The sequence below is a fragment of the Triturus cristatus genome, chromosome 8 (assembly GCF_964204655.1).
Source record: "Triturus cristatus chromosome 8, aTriCri1.1, whole genome shotgun sequence".
Lineage (NCBI taxonomy): Eukaryota > Metazoa > Chordata > Amphibia > Caudata > Salamandridae > Triturus > Triturus cristatus.
This window is the reverse complement of record NC_140591.1, coordinates 856,963,750-856,979,644: the sequence shown is the minus strand read 5'-3', so window position 1 is coordinate 856,979,644 and position 15,895 is coordinate 856,963,750. Positions and strand designations below refer to the sequence as shown.

Genomic DNA, 15,895 nt, shown 5'->3' with positions numbered 1-15,895 from the left:
AGGTGATATCAAATGGGCTTACTACGATGGCGGGCAGACATCAGTACGCTTGCCATCGTTGCGGTACAGGGTCCGTCCGCCGGTAAGGCGGCGCTCCCGCTGGGTGAATTAGGATGTGCCCGCCACTATGGCTGGCGCATCCTGGGCCTTTATCATTGCGGGCCGTGCTGCTGGCTGCAGCACCATCCGCAATGATAAAGGTGCATGCACCGCATTTCCCTGCACCACGTGGCAGGCACCATGCGGTGCCTGCCACGTGGTGCATGGAACTGTAGGGGGGTACCATGGGTACCCCCACAGTGCACCCCCCCCGCACACAGAGGAGGCCCTCAAAGGGCCCCTAAAGTCAGTCTCCGCCTGTCTTTCTGTGGCGGGATATCCGCCGCAAAAAGACAGGCGGAAAGGGATACCGTAATCCCTACGGCAGTGCCTGCATGGCACTGCGGCAATGTTGCCCTCGTTCCGGGTTCCGCAAGGAGGACGGAAAGGGACCGTCTTGCGTAACCATGGCGGACGGACTTTCTGTCTGCCACGGAACCATTGTGATTCCCACCGCCATCCTAATTTGGCGGTGAGAATTTTCTTCATGATGGCGGAAGGACCGCCACCGCCGGCTCGGCAATGGCGGTCCTTCTGCCATTATAATGAGCCCTAAGATAGCAGTGCAAAATTTGAAAATTGACAGATGAAATCACAGGACTGTGTAAGTATAGAGGTAGTCATTACGAAATTTAGCATTAATATCACAGATCTTACTATTAAAAGCACTACTAAACATCTTTGTTTTGTTCTTGCTCTGTTTTCTTGTTTGTTACTAGTGATTGTAGAGGTGGGAAGATGTAAGCACAGAAAACGCCTTAAGTATTACTGTTCCGTCACTGCCCGTGATGCAAGATTTTAGGTGATGATTCAGCACCTATCGAAGCCCCAGACACCAAGTAATTTGAATGACATCACCTCAGAGATGCGAACAGTTATGTTCATTACCCTATAGCTGAATAGCTGTTTTCTGTTTTTAATTTTATCTGCAGATTAACTACTCGGATGTCTGTTCACACTGTTCAAAGTTACGGGAAAACTCATCTAATTACGGAATAGAATGCAAATGTGTGGTCAATTTCACACTCCAAGAAGAAATCCAGGTAAGAACGTTTCAAAACCTTTGAATATAATCACCAGTGGTGTCTTCAGAGGAGCGCCCTTGCTACAGTCTGTGTATACCGCCCCCTCCCCCACATCTCCCCCTTGTGCTTCACCACCACAGCTGCTGAATGTACCAGGAGGTCACACAGGAAAAAACAAACAGCAACTGCATTTTGCAGCACACAATAATTTGTCCACCCACCTTTAATGGCAAAGCAGTGTTGTTTGATTAAAATATTTAAATCTGACTGCATATGTTTCTGTATATATCTAAATATAGGTTTATAGATGTACATGCTCTTGAAGCACTCTTGTGTGGAGCCTCATCGGGGGCTGGAACCCCATCGCCCATAACCCACGATACCGCCAGGAGGGGGGACAATCAGCAGGTCTGAGCGGGGACTTGAAGCCAGCTGAGAGCTACGGCAGTGGGGTGTGGAACTTAATCAGGGGGGGAACCGCATCGCCCATAACCCACGATACCGCCAGGAGGGGGGACAATCGGCAGCTCTGAGCGGGGGCTTGAAGCCAGCTGAGAACTACGGCAGCGCGGGAAGTACTCTTGAAGAACTCCTGTGTGGATCTTAATTGGGGAGTGGAACCACATCGCCCATAAAGTTGGAGGTCATAATCATAGACCAATATTGATCACATTGAATAACATTTCAAGTTTAAGAGAAAAATGGTATAATGGCCCAAAAATATCCTCTATGGAAAGAGAATGATTGGGTTGACCTCGACTCTAAAAGTAACAGCGCTGCTTATTCCTCGCCGGCCAATGGATGTAGGCGACAGCTGATGTGCAAAGTTTCAACCTCTTAACCGACCTTTCATTCTTTTTTGTGGTAAATACTCCCAAGAATCTGGATATCAGTACATGTCGCTCTCCAGGATTCTTTTAAAAGTCTGAGATTCTTTTGTAATTCGACATCTTTTGGGTAGTCGCTGCCTTCCACAGGTGTCGTCCGACTCGATGTCCTGGAGAGCGACACCACTACACAATCCGAACAAAAGACCTTGAGAAAAAGACAATATTATCTTTCCTTCCGTATCTTTCTGAAGTTATAATTTTACAAAGGAGATAGTAAAAACACATCTTTGAAATATCTCGGCTATATAAGACGATTACCTATACAAGAAATTCGTGACACGATTATTCTTAAACATCAAGGACTTCATAAGTATCTGACCGACCCGTATAATACATCTGCCCCCCGGAAATTGTAGGGCGATGACAACTTGAAAACTCCGGTTGTTCTACCTATTATAAAAAAGCTCCCCTCTTTTGTACAGAAAATTTTGTTTCTTCATTGGTCCTGAGGAAGGTGATCTTAATAACACTTTCACCGAAACGTACGTAGACCAGCTACTTCACAACTGGACAACTATTTCTATACGGATCAACTTAAACAAAAGACAGGAAGAAACACAAACTGTTGTTATACCTATCACAGCAAAATTTTTGGCAAACCATTCAAAAATTACATTGCAGCTGATGCATCCAGTTGTGTACTTTAAAATTTCTTTTTTTATTATAACTTTTTTTTCTGTGTGGTATGTTTGTTGGTATGTAAGAATAGTATGTGAGATGAGAATGCAGATATTGATGTTATTTTTCTAGGGGGAGTCTTAATTGCTCAAATATTGTGATCTGAGACCAATGTATTCGATGTTCACATCATAGATTGTATGTATATGAATGTTTCAAGATCCACTGTATATCATGAGAGAAAACACAGGAATGAAATATTAATATATTTTTGATACTACATTTTTCTTGATAAATAATAAAAAAATCAAAAATGAAAAAAAGAAAAAATTGTTTGTAGACATCGAATTTATGGGGAATTACTGATGTACTGATATCCAGATTCTTGGGAGTATTTAGCTGGAAAAAAGAGTGAAAGGTCGGTTAAGAGGTTGAAACTTTGCATATCTGTTTTTTCCCCCCTCTTGGACCTAAAAGCAACTGGGGAAAACCTTTCTCCAATAATTGGCGACAGCTGATGTTCCTTAATCCCCCTTTCTGAAATCAATAAAAAGTTACAATCCTTAAAGTAACAGCGCTTAAAATAGCTGATGGATCTTTTGACTCAATGTATGGGTAATAGAGCAGTGGGAATCCTTGAGGACTATAATAATTATATACAAAATATAGGATTTACTACCTACAAAAGTAATAAAGACCCTAATACACAAAAAACATGAAACCTATATGTGCTGTCACTTTAAAGGAGAAATCAAGAGCATAATTGAATAGGAATATAAGAGAAGTGTTTAAATTGCAAAAAGAAGGAAGGGACCCCACTTATTAAAAGAATTTGGAAAGTATATTGAAAAGAGATTGGAAGAATAATTTGGAATCAAAAAGAAAATAGACAGAGTTGAGAAGTGCCCTGAAAGAAATACGATCGAAAGTATTTTGGACTTTGATAGGTGATTTGCTGGGTAATAAGAAGTTAGTGGCTCTATGAACCTAGTAAAAGGAGAAGCATGGATCAGGGATATTTTGCAATGGTATAGCGAAAATTCTAATTTGAACCATCTGAGCTTGGATTGTGTAAAAATGTAAATAAAAAGAAAAACATTGAATACGTTGGAAGATGTGCCTACTCTGACAGTAAAGGAAGCAGCTGGCTTTATTAAGGCCATAAAAAACTAAAGAGCCCAAGGGGCAGACTATCTATCAGCAAATATTCTGAACGTGAACCCGATCCTTTGGAATAAAGTTCTTACTCCTCTTTTTGATGGAGTGACCAACCTAAACACATTACCAGACTCATGAGAGGCAGTGGTACAGTACCAATCCATAAACAAACATTGGCATAGCCAATAGGTCTCGCCTTCGGGACCTTATAAGTAAAAAAAACCACAAGTATAAGACTTGCGGGAGAGTAGGTGGATGATCTGTGAGGATAGGTAAGGCTGTGGTGTTGGTTCTGGGGCTGGTTTGGTGGTGGTTTGAAGTTTGCAATTTGTTGGTATTATGTGGGGCTCCGAGGGCATTAGGATTGCGGGGGATCTGTGTGGGGAGCTGCGCATCCTGGGGTTGGGGGTTGCAGAGTTGTGGTGCATACCACAGGCTTGGCGCTGGGTTGAGCATACTAAAGGATCAGTCTGGGGTTGATTCCAGGGGGTGGGTGCAGGTGGCTGTGAAGTGTGGTGGGGTTTGGCATGGGCAAAGCAAAGGGCTTGAGGTGGGGGGGTTGCTGGTGAGGGAGGACGGTGCCTCGGGATGCAGGATGAATTTTGGGGAGTTGCAAGTTGGTCAACGGGGGCCCTCTGGGCAACCGTAAGCAAATGCGGGGACCTAGGGGGAAGCAAGGTGGCCTTATGTGCGGACTTGCCGACTTTAGAGCTGCTCAACATACGGCGATACAGCGCAGATGATTTGGTCTTCACAGCGTGCCACAGACCGCGTTTTTGGCCTGGGGTGACGCACAGAGGATCGGGAGGAGTGTTTCAATGCGGAGTCTGTTCTAGCCGTAGGAAGCGTTGCTTGGGCTGTAGTTTCTATCCGGGGCCCAGTGGGGTGTATGAGGCCTGTGCCCAGTGAGGAAGGGGTGAGGTGTATGGGTATGTGCCCCCCAGCTCTGTACCTTTATAGTGCACCCGCAGCGGCGTCTCCTGTTCAGCCACGGCTGGGTAGAGGCGTCTGAGCCTGCGCTGCAGCTCCTTCTCCTGCTGGTTCAGGTCTGAGTCTCCGTGTGGGCAGCAGGGGCCCGGGGGCTGTCCAGGGCCGGGGGATGCAGGGGTGGAGGGGGGTGCAGCAGGAGCGGGGCAGCCGAGCTCGGGACGAGAGCAGCGAAGAGGACGACAAGGAGACGGTGCCCACGACGGGGGCTAAGGCCCAGACATGCTTCACAGGGCCCAGGTTTCACGAGAGAGCCGAGGCCGCGTGAGGAGAGCAGGGCCCTGTCGTGCAGAGGTGGGTATCACTAACCTTACAGCCGGGTACAGCGGGAACGATGAGATGCTGAGTAATCCCTTCCCCTAAGTGGTGACACCCATGCGTATATATGTATATCACGGCACGAATAACACCACTACCGGGGAAAGGGAAAAAAGGGACAAAAGAAACAATAACGGTGCAGCTGCCAGGCTTGGTTAAGGGATGTCGTCGGAAGTGGCGAACCTCACTCTCCTACAATCCACCCCTGGGGACCCTGTAAGTGAAACACAACACACACATAAGATCATTCTTGCTCTAGTAAACTCATTTACTAGCCGGGAGATATACTATGATAAAAGAGTCAACGCTTTATGTAGCATTCATTGACTTGAACACTCCCTTCAATATTATCAACAGTAGGCCAGATTATGGAAAAAATTACATACTTTGGGAATCCCTTCAGGTCCCTTAAAATTCATTATTAAATTGCATCATGGCTCTTGGATGCAAATAGAACTTGGTAGAAACTGTGCACTTAAAAAACAGAAGTAAAACCCCCACTGTTTTGAGACTGGGATGTACCCTGGCACCTCGTTTATTTTCATTATATATAGACAATGCCAACACAATAGTGAAAACCTCTTGTTTATGTCCCCATAAATTGGGTCAAGAAATAATATCCAATTTATTTTATGCTGATAATACAGTTTTAATAGGTCTCAAGCCAATAGGTCTGCAGAGACAATTACATGAAATTGCCAAATATTGCTATGTAAATTAATTGGTAAAGAATACTACAAAATGTGATAGCCATGGTGTTTACAAATAAAATAATTGTAAAGAAATGTAAGTGAGTATTCAGGGACATATTAATGAAGAAGTCACACAGTGCAGTAAGCCATCTTGCTGCGCCACATGACAGGGAAAGGACAGGAATGCCTTTTCCCAGCGCTGGTGCACAATGTGCTGCCTAGCGTCACAGCAGGCACTTGTGCAGCATGGTGCAAGGATGCTTGCATTGTAAACTGGATTGTTTTTGTGCAGGAAGGGATCCCCTCAGGCATTTTCCTCTTTCTATGTATGCTGCAGAATGCAGTACACATAAGAAAAGGAATAATCGAGGAGAAATAAATATATTTTTCCTTGTTATGCCTCCCATGGGAAGGCGTATCATTTTGGCACATTTCCAGGTATACCAGTAATAGTAAATCTGGGAATGCATAAAAATTAATCGGTGTTGCAAGGGAACAACCACGCACCACCCATGGAACACCTCCCTGGGGCAGAGTAACGCAGCACAGTGATCTGTACTGCGTTGCGTTACTCTGGATTTATCAAGCCACCCACGGCCATTTATGGGGGCCTTGTGTGGTTTGATAAAATCACATTTTAAGGGTTGTGTCACTTTTGCACCATGCTGTATGGTGCAAAAGCGATGCAACTCCTTGATAAATATGGCCCTCAATTTCAATTCTCAACAATAAGGGACAGTGAACATATATATGTGCGCGTCATGTGATCAATGCCTCCTGGAGGCCGAAACGCGTCATGTCGGTAGTCCTGGGTGTTCAATAATAAAAATCCTTGCACTGATATCTGGGTCCGTATTCATTTGTTCCTGTCCAGTTGGATTTGTTTGGCGAAGTATGCTGCATTTACGTTACTGAGTTTGCTTCCGCGGTAATCTGCGGACCCCTCCTTTGACTCTGGGCCGAGCGGCAGGAAGCAGTTTTTCGTGAACCGAAAACACTTGTGTTCCTGTAAGGATCAGCCGCGGCAGCCCCCGTACAGCGTATAACTTTCCCACTCACAACGAAGACGACGAAGCACGTGTTGAAGGACTCGAGCGACACCAGGGATCTCTCAGGGGTAGGAAACTGCTGACAAGTCTGGTGAAGGAGTGTGCATAATACGAACAGCTGTATCTACCCAATTGTTTGATTATCATTCTATATTTGTCGGCAATATTGCACTATGACCGCCGATGCTTTGAGGAGCCGAGAAGAGGCAGCGAGTGAAATGTTTAATGACTCGCCGGTAGGGAGTCAGTGACTAACGTGCATATCTCTGCTATTCAAACTGGGAATCCCAATAAAAGGGAACTGTTCAAAAGATTGGAAAAGTTGATGAGAGCTGAACAATCTAAGTGGTGGGAACACCGGTCACTATCAAGGTATCTGGATATTGGGCACATTCCCAGAGGGTTGCGAATTATATTGGCGCCCAGTTATGAAAACCTGACCATAATATGCTTGCAGAATGGGCCGAGTGTAACTTGGAATCTTCTTGCAAACTGGTGAGTGTCATGATTGCCGGCACGGAGGCTCTAGAACTACAGTTATGGCCTCCGAGGGGGACGCATGCACAGGGATACGTCAGGCATGTTAAAGCCCTGCCTTTCCCAAGTGAATTCGCTTCGTGTTCTAGCTTTCGCTTACCTTCCGATGTCACTTCCGATGCGTCGTGGCCCTTCACTTCTGCGTCGCTCGGTGTTCGTGTTCCACCATCGGGGCGTCTTTCTTCTGGCTCCTCGGGACGCTTCTCCTTGAACTTCCTGGATATCCTGCAAAGAAAAAAAGAGAGAGACATTAATTCTTCAATCCTTGGTTACGGTAAACAGCGCGTTGCGCTACCTTTTCATTTATTTTTGCACATAGTCTTACCTGATTTGAGAATTCGTCTGGTGACCGGCTGCCCCTCTGATTGTTGGCCATGGCGAACCTATAAGGGAAAGAGAGCAGTACCCTGAAGTCTGGCTGGTATTTAGTTTTACTCCAGAAAGCATGAGTAGCTACGACAGATAGTAAAGGTGGGCAAACCATAGGGGTGTAATCACACATAACTTCCTATTTTTTTACCCATCTCCCAATTCATATATTGCTTTACATTACAGCATTACACTGAAGTGGGTATGCTACTGCTCTCCTTTATGTTCCTGATTTGAAGAAGGGAATTAGGTAAAGGAATTGATTCACTAGAGATTTAGGTGTATTCAGTGTGTTATGCTTATTTACTAAAACCTGGTTTCCCCCTTACCTACAGCCTTTTTTTTTTGCCTTTACGTACTCCTGCAGTTCCTGGGTTGTGACGAAGGAGTGTCTTCCCTCCTTTCCTTGTTTTGTTTCCCTCCTTCCTCTGATTACCTTTTGTTGCTAGACATAATACTAGCACAATAGGTGGTTGGGAGAAGCTGCGGACTATTCTTCATTTACCTGACGTTCCTGTAGAAAACACAGGTGAGATCTTGACAGTGAGAATACTCGTTAAGTATGCCGAAAGTGACCGTGCAGCACTACAAATTAAAATTGACGACTTGAATGAGGAGATAGGTAAAACAAAAACATCTGACAACGTAAAAAAAATATTGTGAGGAAATATTAAGCTTTTTACACAAAGAAGAGGAAGTGATTAAGAAACGCAAAGCGTTTAAATTTCAACGGGATAAACTTGATTATCAAAACGGACATATTTTTACATTTGCCAGAAAATTTGAGTCCATCAAAATTTCAAAAAAACAAACGCAGGCGGCCACATCACAAGCTAGTACCTGTGCCACCTTACAAACATTGTCAGTTTCTGATTTAAGTTCGGTGGCTGAAAGTGAGTCAGAAAATGAACAAAGCCGCCCTGAAATGAGGTTGGGGTTTACAAAGCTCTCCCTGGCCCAGGAGGTGGATTGCCTCTGTCAGGACAGGAGGCAGACCTGGCGGCCCGTGCAAAAAATGCAAACAGCATCAAAGAGCCAACCAAAAGCGCCGGGAAAGACGGCAACGAAAATACCAGCGGCAAGCAAAAGAACAAAAAACCTCTCCAACACAAGAAATGGAACCGCAAATGAGCCCAACAACAGGAAAAGATGACTTACTGACAGACTCGCATGCAGTAATCAATCTTACCAACATGTCCTTGAGTGAAGCTGAGCGACAAATCTTATCGTTAGGACTATCACACAGCTCGGCAAGCAATTTTTATTATGTTCAAATGCGCATTGACTTATACAAATATACACGTAAATTAAAATTGCGAACATTCTATGTGCTACAGAAAACAGAGCATAGATCTCAATCTACCGATGCTGTAGCAACAATACAAAGTTCTTCTGTGTTGACAGTTAATGATCTTGAACTTCTACAAAATCTACAACAACTTCAAGATGAGGATACAAGTGTGGTGTCTAGTGCACGTGAGAACCTGCCAAATTTGAGTATGGCCGGTCATACACACTTTAAACCTAAATCCACCTTTAATCCAATAATGTTACATGATAACCTAGATTTGTTCAATGAACTTGTGACAGTAGAACTGAAAAACTGTATGCGTCGACTTTACTTATTCATCACAAGTACACTCAACAAAACAATTGTTATGTTCAATTGATGAAGAAATTGCAAGCTAATGACAACATCATTGTTCGTCAATCTGACAAAGGTGGCAACGTAGTACTATGGCCACGCAAACTTTACTTAGAGGAAGTATTCAGCCACCTCAATGACTGGGATTGTTACAGAAGGAGTGATATTTGAACTGTCAAACATGCATGGAATGATTTCTATGCGAAACTTCTGGCATGGAAAAGCACTGGTTTGCTAAGTACTGAAGAGGTCAAATTCCTCAAGAATGATTATCCTGTCATCCCAGTCATTTATTTTATCCCAAAGATACACAAGGATTCTGCGAAGCCTCCAGGAAGGCCGATAATTTCGGCACGCAACAACTTAATGGAGAACACGTCTCGCTATATTGATTACTTCCTCCAGGAACACGTTAAGAGATTACCATCCTTCATTCAGGACACTAGCGATTTTTTGAGGAAAATCAGTGATGTCGTTGGGGAACCTGAATATGTGTTAATCACCCTAGACGTCCCATCGCTATATACTAGCATACATTACATGATGGCATCAAGGCAGTAGACCATTACTTGAGTACCAAACCATTTTCATGTACAATCATAACAAAATGCTATTGACTATGAACACGACGCGCCTGTACAATAACTTTTTATTTTTCCAGAATCAGATTTTCCACCAAACGAGAGGAGTAGCCATGAGGGCCTGCTTCTTCCCCAGTTATGCATGTCTCCATATGGGACTGTGGGAGGAGCAGGTCCTCAAAATGCAATTTGCTGATGTTTTAGCTAATCATGTGCTACATTGGTCTCGCTATATTGACCATTTGTTCTTGATCTGGAAGGGCACGGAGCATCAGGCACTCAATTTCATTGAACAGATCAACAGCAATAGCCTCAATCTACACTTTACAGCCCACATGGTGTGCTTTTTGGACGTAGAGGTGTTCATTGATCATGGGAGATTTGAGACTAGGTTGCACAGGAAGCCCACAGCGGGCAATACAGTACTCCATGCTACCAGTCACCACCCAGAACACCTGATTCGCAGCATTCCCTTTGGGGAGATGCAGCGGATCAGGCGTATTTGTAGCATGTATGTTGATTGCACTAAGGCCCAAAATGACAGTAGGATCAGATTCCTGGCCAGGGGTTACTCCACTGAAATGATTGCTATTAAAAAGACTGCCCTAGTCCCAAGATCTGAGGCTCTGACCAAAAATGCTGGAGACATGAACTCTACCCCAGATCTGCCGCCGAACCCACTAGACTAATTATGACTTTTAATCGACAGCATTGGGCGTTGCGTAAGATAATCAACCATAACTGGGTCCTGGTTCGCAATGATCCAGTGATAGGAGGGTCACTTGCCAAAACCCCAAATTTAACCTTCAGGAAAGCACGTTCAATGTGCAACACCTTGGTTAAGAGCAGCCCCGAACTAAATACAACTAAAACATGGCTGAATTCTAGAAGGGGATTTGTTAGATGTACCGCTTGCAAGTATGGTACGAGCAAAAGGTCTTACAAAATCCCTTTTCATGATGATCCGGTGTCCATTTCCAAGATGCTCACATGTAAAACCGATTACGCAGTGTATGTGCTGGAGTGTTAGTGTGGCCTGCAATATGTGGGCTGCACCAAGTTGCAGGTTCACAAGACGATACTCCAACACATCAGGGCGATCAGTAACAGTGATGCGTCCTACCCGGTTGCCAGACACTTTAAGGAGGCCCATGGCAATGGTCTGGAACATTTAAGTTACTTTGTGGTGGACACAGTTCCACCGCTCAGACGAGGTGGCAATTGGGAGGCTCTTCTCCGCAAACTGGAAACTAGGTACATCCTGGAGTTACACACCAAGATGCCCTAGGGCTTCAACTCCAGCGAGGACCTATTTACCTGTCTTTAAATTTTCCAAGCTCTCTCTTTTGCACTGTAATTTTAAGATGCATTTTACAACTATGTCTCTGAAACTTTTTATTGCACTTTATATTCTTTTAACCTTTTTTGGTGGCACTTTGCTCTTGCACTTGCACTTTGTTAAATAGGCGTAGAGGCACGATCAATGGCCCACTCGGGCAGAATTTCTTTGATCCAATGGGGATATACAGAAAGGCAGGGACTGGCATAGCACATGATGCAATAGGAGTGTATATATGTTTGAAAATCATATATCAACTGTTCTGACCATTATCCAGATATTCTATATCATCTTTAGATATGAACTGCAGAACCGAATAGAAACTTTCAACCTATAGTTTGTTATTCGTAACCTGTTTATCTGCATTGAGTCGTTTTAAATATTCATGAATCAATGAATATTTCATTATTTATTTGGTTTTATGTTTTATAGGACTGTCAATATGATTGCAATGCATATTCTAAAGAGTTAAACCCGCTTGGGTTGTATTACCCTGCACTTCGCACTTTGAATACTGACCTCTAACTACGGGTTCTTATTCTTGTGTATCTTTATTTTACTGGTGCTTTTAATTATTTTGAATGTTCATGAACTAATGGATATTTTAATAATTATAGTGCCTCAATGTACTGTGTAGCCTGCAATTATGAATTTGTTGGCTGCCTATTTGACAGTTTCTTCTATGTCTATTACTCTGTGCCATTGTCACATGCTAATAAACTTGCACTTTAAATGTGGGGACACTCCTCATGCGCGTCATGTGATAAAGGCCTCCTGGAGGCCGAAACGCGTCATGGCGGTAGTGCTGGGTATTCAAAAATAAAAATCCTTGCACTGATATCTGGGTCCGTATTCGTTTGTTCCTGTCCAGTTGCATTTGTTTGGCGAAGTATGCTGTATATATATATATATATATATATCTATATATATATATATATATATATTCACTGAAAAAACCATAGGTTTCACACACGTTATAGTTAGGAATTAGCATTTAAAAAACCTTGCAAATTCACTGAAAAAACCATAGGTTTCACACATGTTATGGTTAGCTGTACATTTCACTCGTAAAAAACCAATGAAATTCCACGTTATAGTTAGTGCAGGCAACTATAACTCACGCGACCGCAATCCTCTGCTGATGATGTCAGATATTACATCACTGATGACATATGTGTCTTTATGAAAAATAAATATTTGTAATATATGTATAGCTAAAGATACAGTATTAGCATCAACAGAGGATTACGGTTGCGTGAGTTATAGTTGCCTGCACTAACTATAACGTGGAATTTCATTGGTTTTTTACGAGTGAAATGTACAGCTAACCATAACATGTGTGAAACCTGTGGTTTTTTCAGTGAATTTGCAAGGTTTTTTAAATGCTAATTCCTAACTATAACGTGTGTGAAACCTATGGTTTTTTCAGTGAATTTGTACGTTTTTTTAAATGCTAAGTTATGTATTTATTTTTAATTTTTGCGCGCACGGTGCGCTTCGCGCACCGTGCGCGCGCTGTGGGCTCCCACGTTGCGCATTTCGTACCGTGCACGCCTCGCCATTTTTTTCAAAATATCAATTGTTTTTTTCTCCCTTGGGGGTCCTTAGATTTATATATTAAATGTGATTGTTATTATTTATTTTTTTGTTTTATTTTTTTTTACCGTACGCGTACGGTAAGCTTACCGTACGCGCACCCCACGATTTTTTTTAAAAATTATTAAATTTATTTTTCATACCTTTTGGTCCTTCATGAACCCCCTGACGAACGCTAGGGGGCCTGCAACTCTCTTCGTTGCCCCCTTTTCATGTTATTAACCTTTTTTTTTCAGTGCGACAGACAGAAAATGGCGGCCGATACTTCCTGGTTTCGACCGATTCGAATGTTCACTTTGATCTAACAACCAATCAGAATCGCGCTCGCGCACGGCACCGTACGCGTACGGTAAGCTTACCGTAAGCGCACGGAGCGCGCTTACAGATATATATATTGATTTAAATGCTATTTTCTCAGGAACTACTGAACAGATTTACACCAGACCTACAAAAGGCACTTCCTTGACCTGCGGACTACCTCTCTGCCAAATTACAAGTAATTCTGTTCAGCCGTTCGGGCTGTAGCTGTGTCTAAAGGTCCTATGGAAAAATGCATGGGGAAAACGCGTTTTGGGACCCCCCTTTTTTCTCAGCCCCCGCTTGACGAATCACCCCGAGACTTTCAGGGTAGGAGCGGAGCGTAGCGCCCCATTAGTTTTGAAAATTTTGCGAGGATTCGTCAACCGGCGCCAAAGTTATTCAAAATAGAATTTTGAGATTTCCTATGGAAACATGGACCTAACTATAACTATCTACTGGCGACCGCCAGTAGATAATATATCTATATATATATATATATTCAATGAAAAAACCAAAGGTTTCACACACGTTATAGTTAGGAATTAGCATTTAAAAAACCTTGCAAATTCAGTGAAAAAACCATAGGTTTCACACATGTTATAGTTAGCTGGACATTTCACTCGTAAAAAACCAATGAAATTACCCCATTATAGTTAGTTCAGCTAACTATAACTCGCGCGCCCGCAATGCACTACTGATGACGTCACATATTACATCACTCATGACATGGTCACTGACATCACTCATGACATCACTGATGACATCTCAAATGACATCACTGATGACATCACTGATGACATCATCCTTGTGATAGAGTGGCAGACCTCCTCTTCCCCTAATATAACCTTTGATACACACATTCAAAAATAGAGACTGAAATTTTCAAAAAAATGGACATACCAATACCAGTTACAACAACCTCTTCAGTAATTCTAAGATCCATATACACATCCACTCATTCACCAACAGTCCTATACAGTCACTCATACATGTACTCACTCATCATATGTACTCATACACCTATACATCCTGTTACACAATGCCACTCATCCATAGAGTAACTCACACATAGTCACTCATGCTAATAAAGAAACAAACATACATTTATTTGCATATACAGTTATACACACACCACCACACTTACTTCTACGGAAACTTACACATACTTAGTCTTATAAACAGTCACTTATAGAAACACATACTTATTCATACAGGAACTCTTTCAATCTCTCACTCTCACATATACTCACTTATATACACCAATAGTCACATATACTAGTTTAATAGATATGTAGTTACTCATAAAGACACTATTGAGACAGTCATTCACTCACTAACACACCCATACACACACTCATCCACCCATACAGTCCTGCACACATGCTGTCTTCAACACATACAAAGAGTGAATCACTCATTCATGCACCTATGCACTACGTAATACCCCCCACCGAACCATGCAGACACTCAGACTGATACTCAAAAAAACAACTAATAACCTATATAGACACCCATGAAGCTAATCACCAACCCATGCAGCCACTTATACACAAAGTGAGAGACTGATACAGATATTTTCATTTTTAAACATTACTCAGTAAGCCATGTATTCACTATGATACACTTAATCAGTCAGTTACACAATACATTTTTCAAAAACAAAGCATCCATTTAGACACTTATATACCCATTTATTCTTCCATTGACCTTGAGATATACATATATAAAACATATTTAATTTTCAGAAAAACACTCTATCACAAGGTTGATGTCATCAGTGATGTCATCAGTGATGTCATTTGAGATGTCATCAGTGATGTCATGAGTGATGTAACATGTGACGTCATCAGTAGTGCATTGCGGGCGCGCGAGTTATAGTTAGCTGAACTAACTATAATGGGGGAATTTCATTGGTTTTTTACGAGCGAAATGTCCAGCTAACTATAACATGTGTGAAACCTATAGTTAGTTTTTTCACTGAATTTGCAAGGTTTTTTAAATGCTAATTCCTAACTATAACGTGTGTGAAACCTTTGGTTTTTTCATTGAATTTCTAAGGTTTTTTAAATGCTAATTCCTAACTATAATGTGTGTGAAACCCATGGTTTTTTCAGTGAATTTGCAAGGTTTTTTAAATGCTAATTCTTATATTTACCTTTTTTTTTTTTTTTTTTTTTCAATTTTTTTAACAGATTTTTATTTTAATTTTCTATCCTTTTTTAAAGACTATGGTAAAATTTTTAAAATTCTACAATATATTTTTTATTTTTACCATTTTTTTAAACTAAACAGGTAAGATTTATTTGTATAACATAGTGGTTTTTTTTTCCCCTTTTTTTTATTACTTTTTTTTTTCTATTTTTTTAACGTGCGCGTACGGCAAGCGCACGTCTTGCTTTTATAACGTTAGATTTCTACGCTGTTTGCGTTCAGATACGCAATTTGCGTAGACGTACGTCACACGCTCGCAGCGCTTAACGCGTACGCTGCACGCGCATGTTACGCGGAAGTGAAGGGGCGTGCCTGTTTGCGCATGTGCGCGTGTCTTTTTTACACGCATGCGTACTTTTGCCGTAAGCGCTCCGTAAGCGCACCGTAAGCGTAACGTACGTGCACGGTAGGTCATGTGATCAAGAAACAAAACTTTTGATTGGTTTAAAGTACTTTCAGTTCTAGAACTCTCCTACACCAC

At 42.3% G+C, this 15,895-nt stretch overlaps 1 protein-coding gene across 1 annotated transcript in view; it reads left to right on the top strand.

Moving 5' to 3' along the window:
- LOC146805172 (cell cycle control protein 50C-like) overlaps window positions 1-15,895 on the top strand; it is a 270,988-nt gene that overhangs the window by 56,905 nt on the left and 198,188 nt on the right. Inside the window, exon 2 of the mRNA XM_085622363.1 lies at window positions 1,032-1,142. Within this exon, the coding sequence (XP_085478489.1) occupies window positions 1,032-1,142 (111 nt within the window). The remainder of the gene's footprint in view (window positions 1-1,031; window positions 1,143-15,895) is intronic.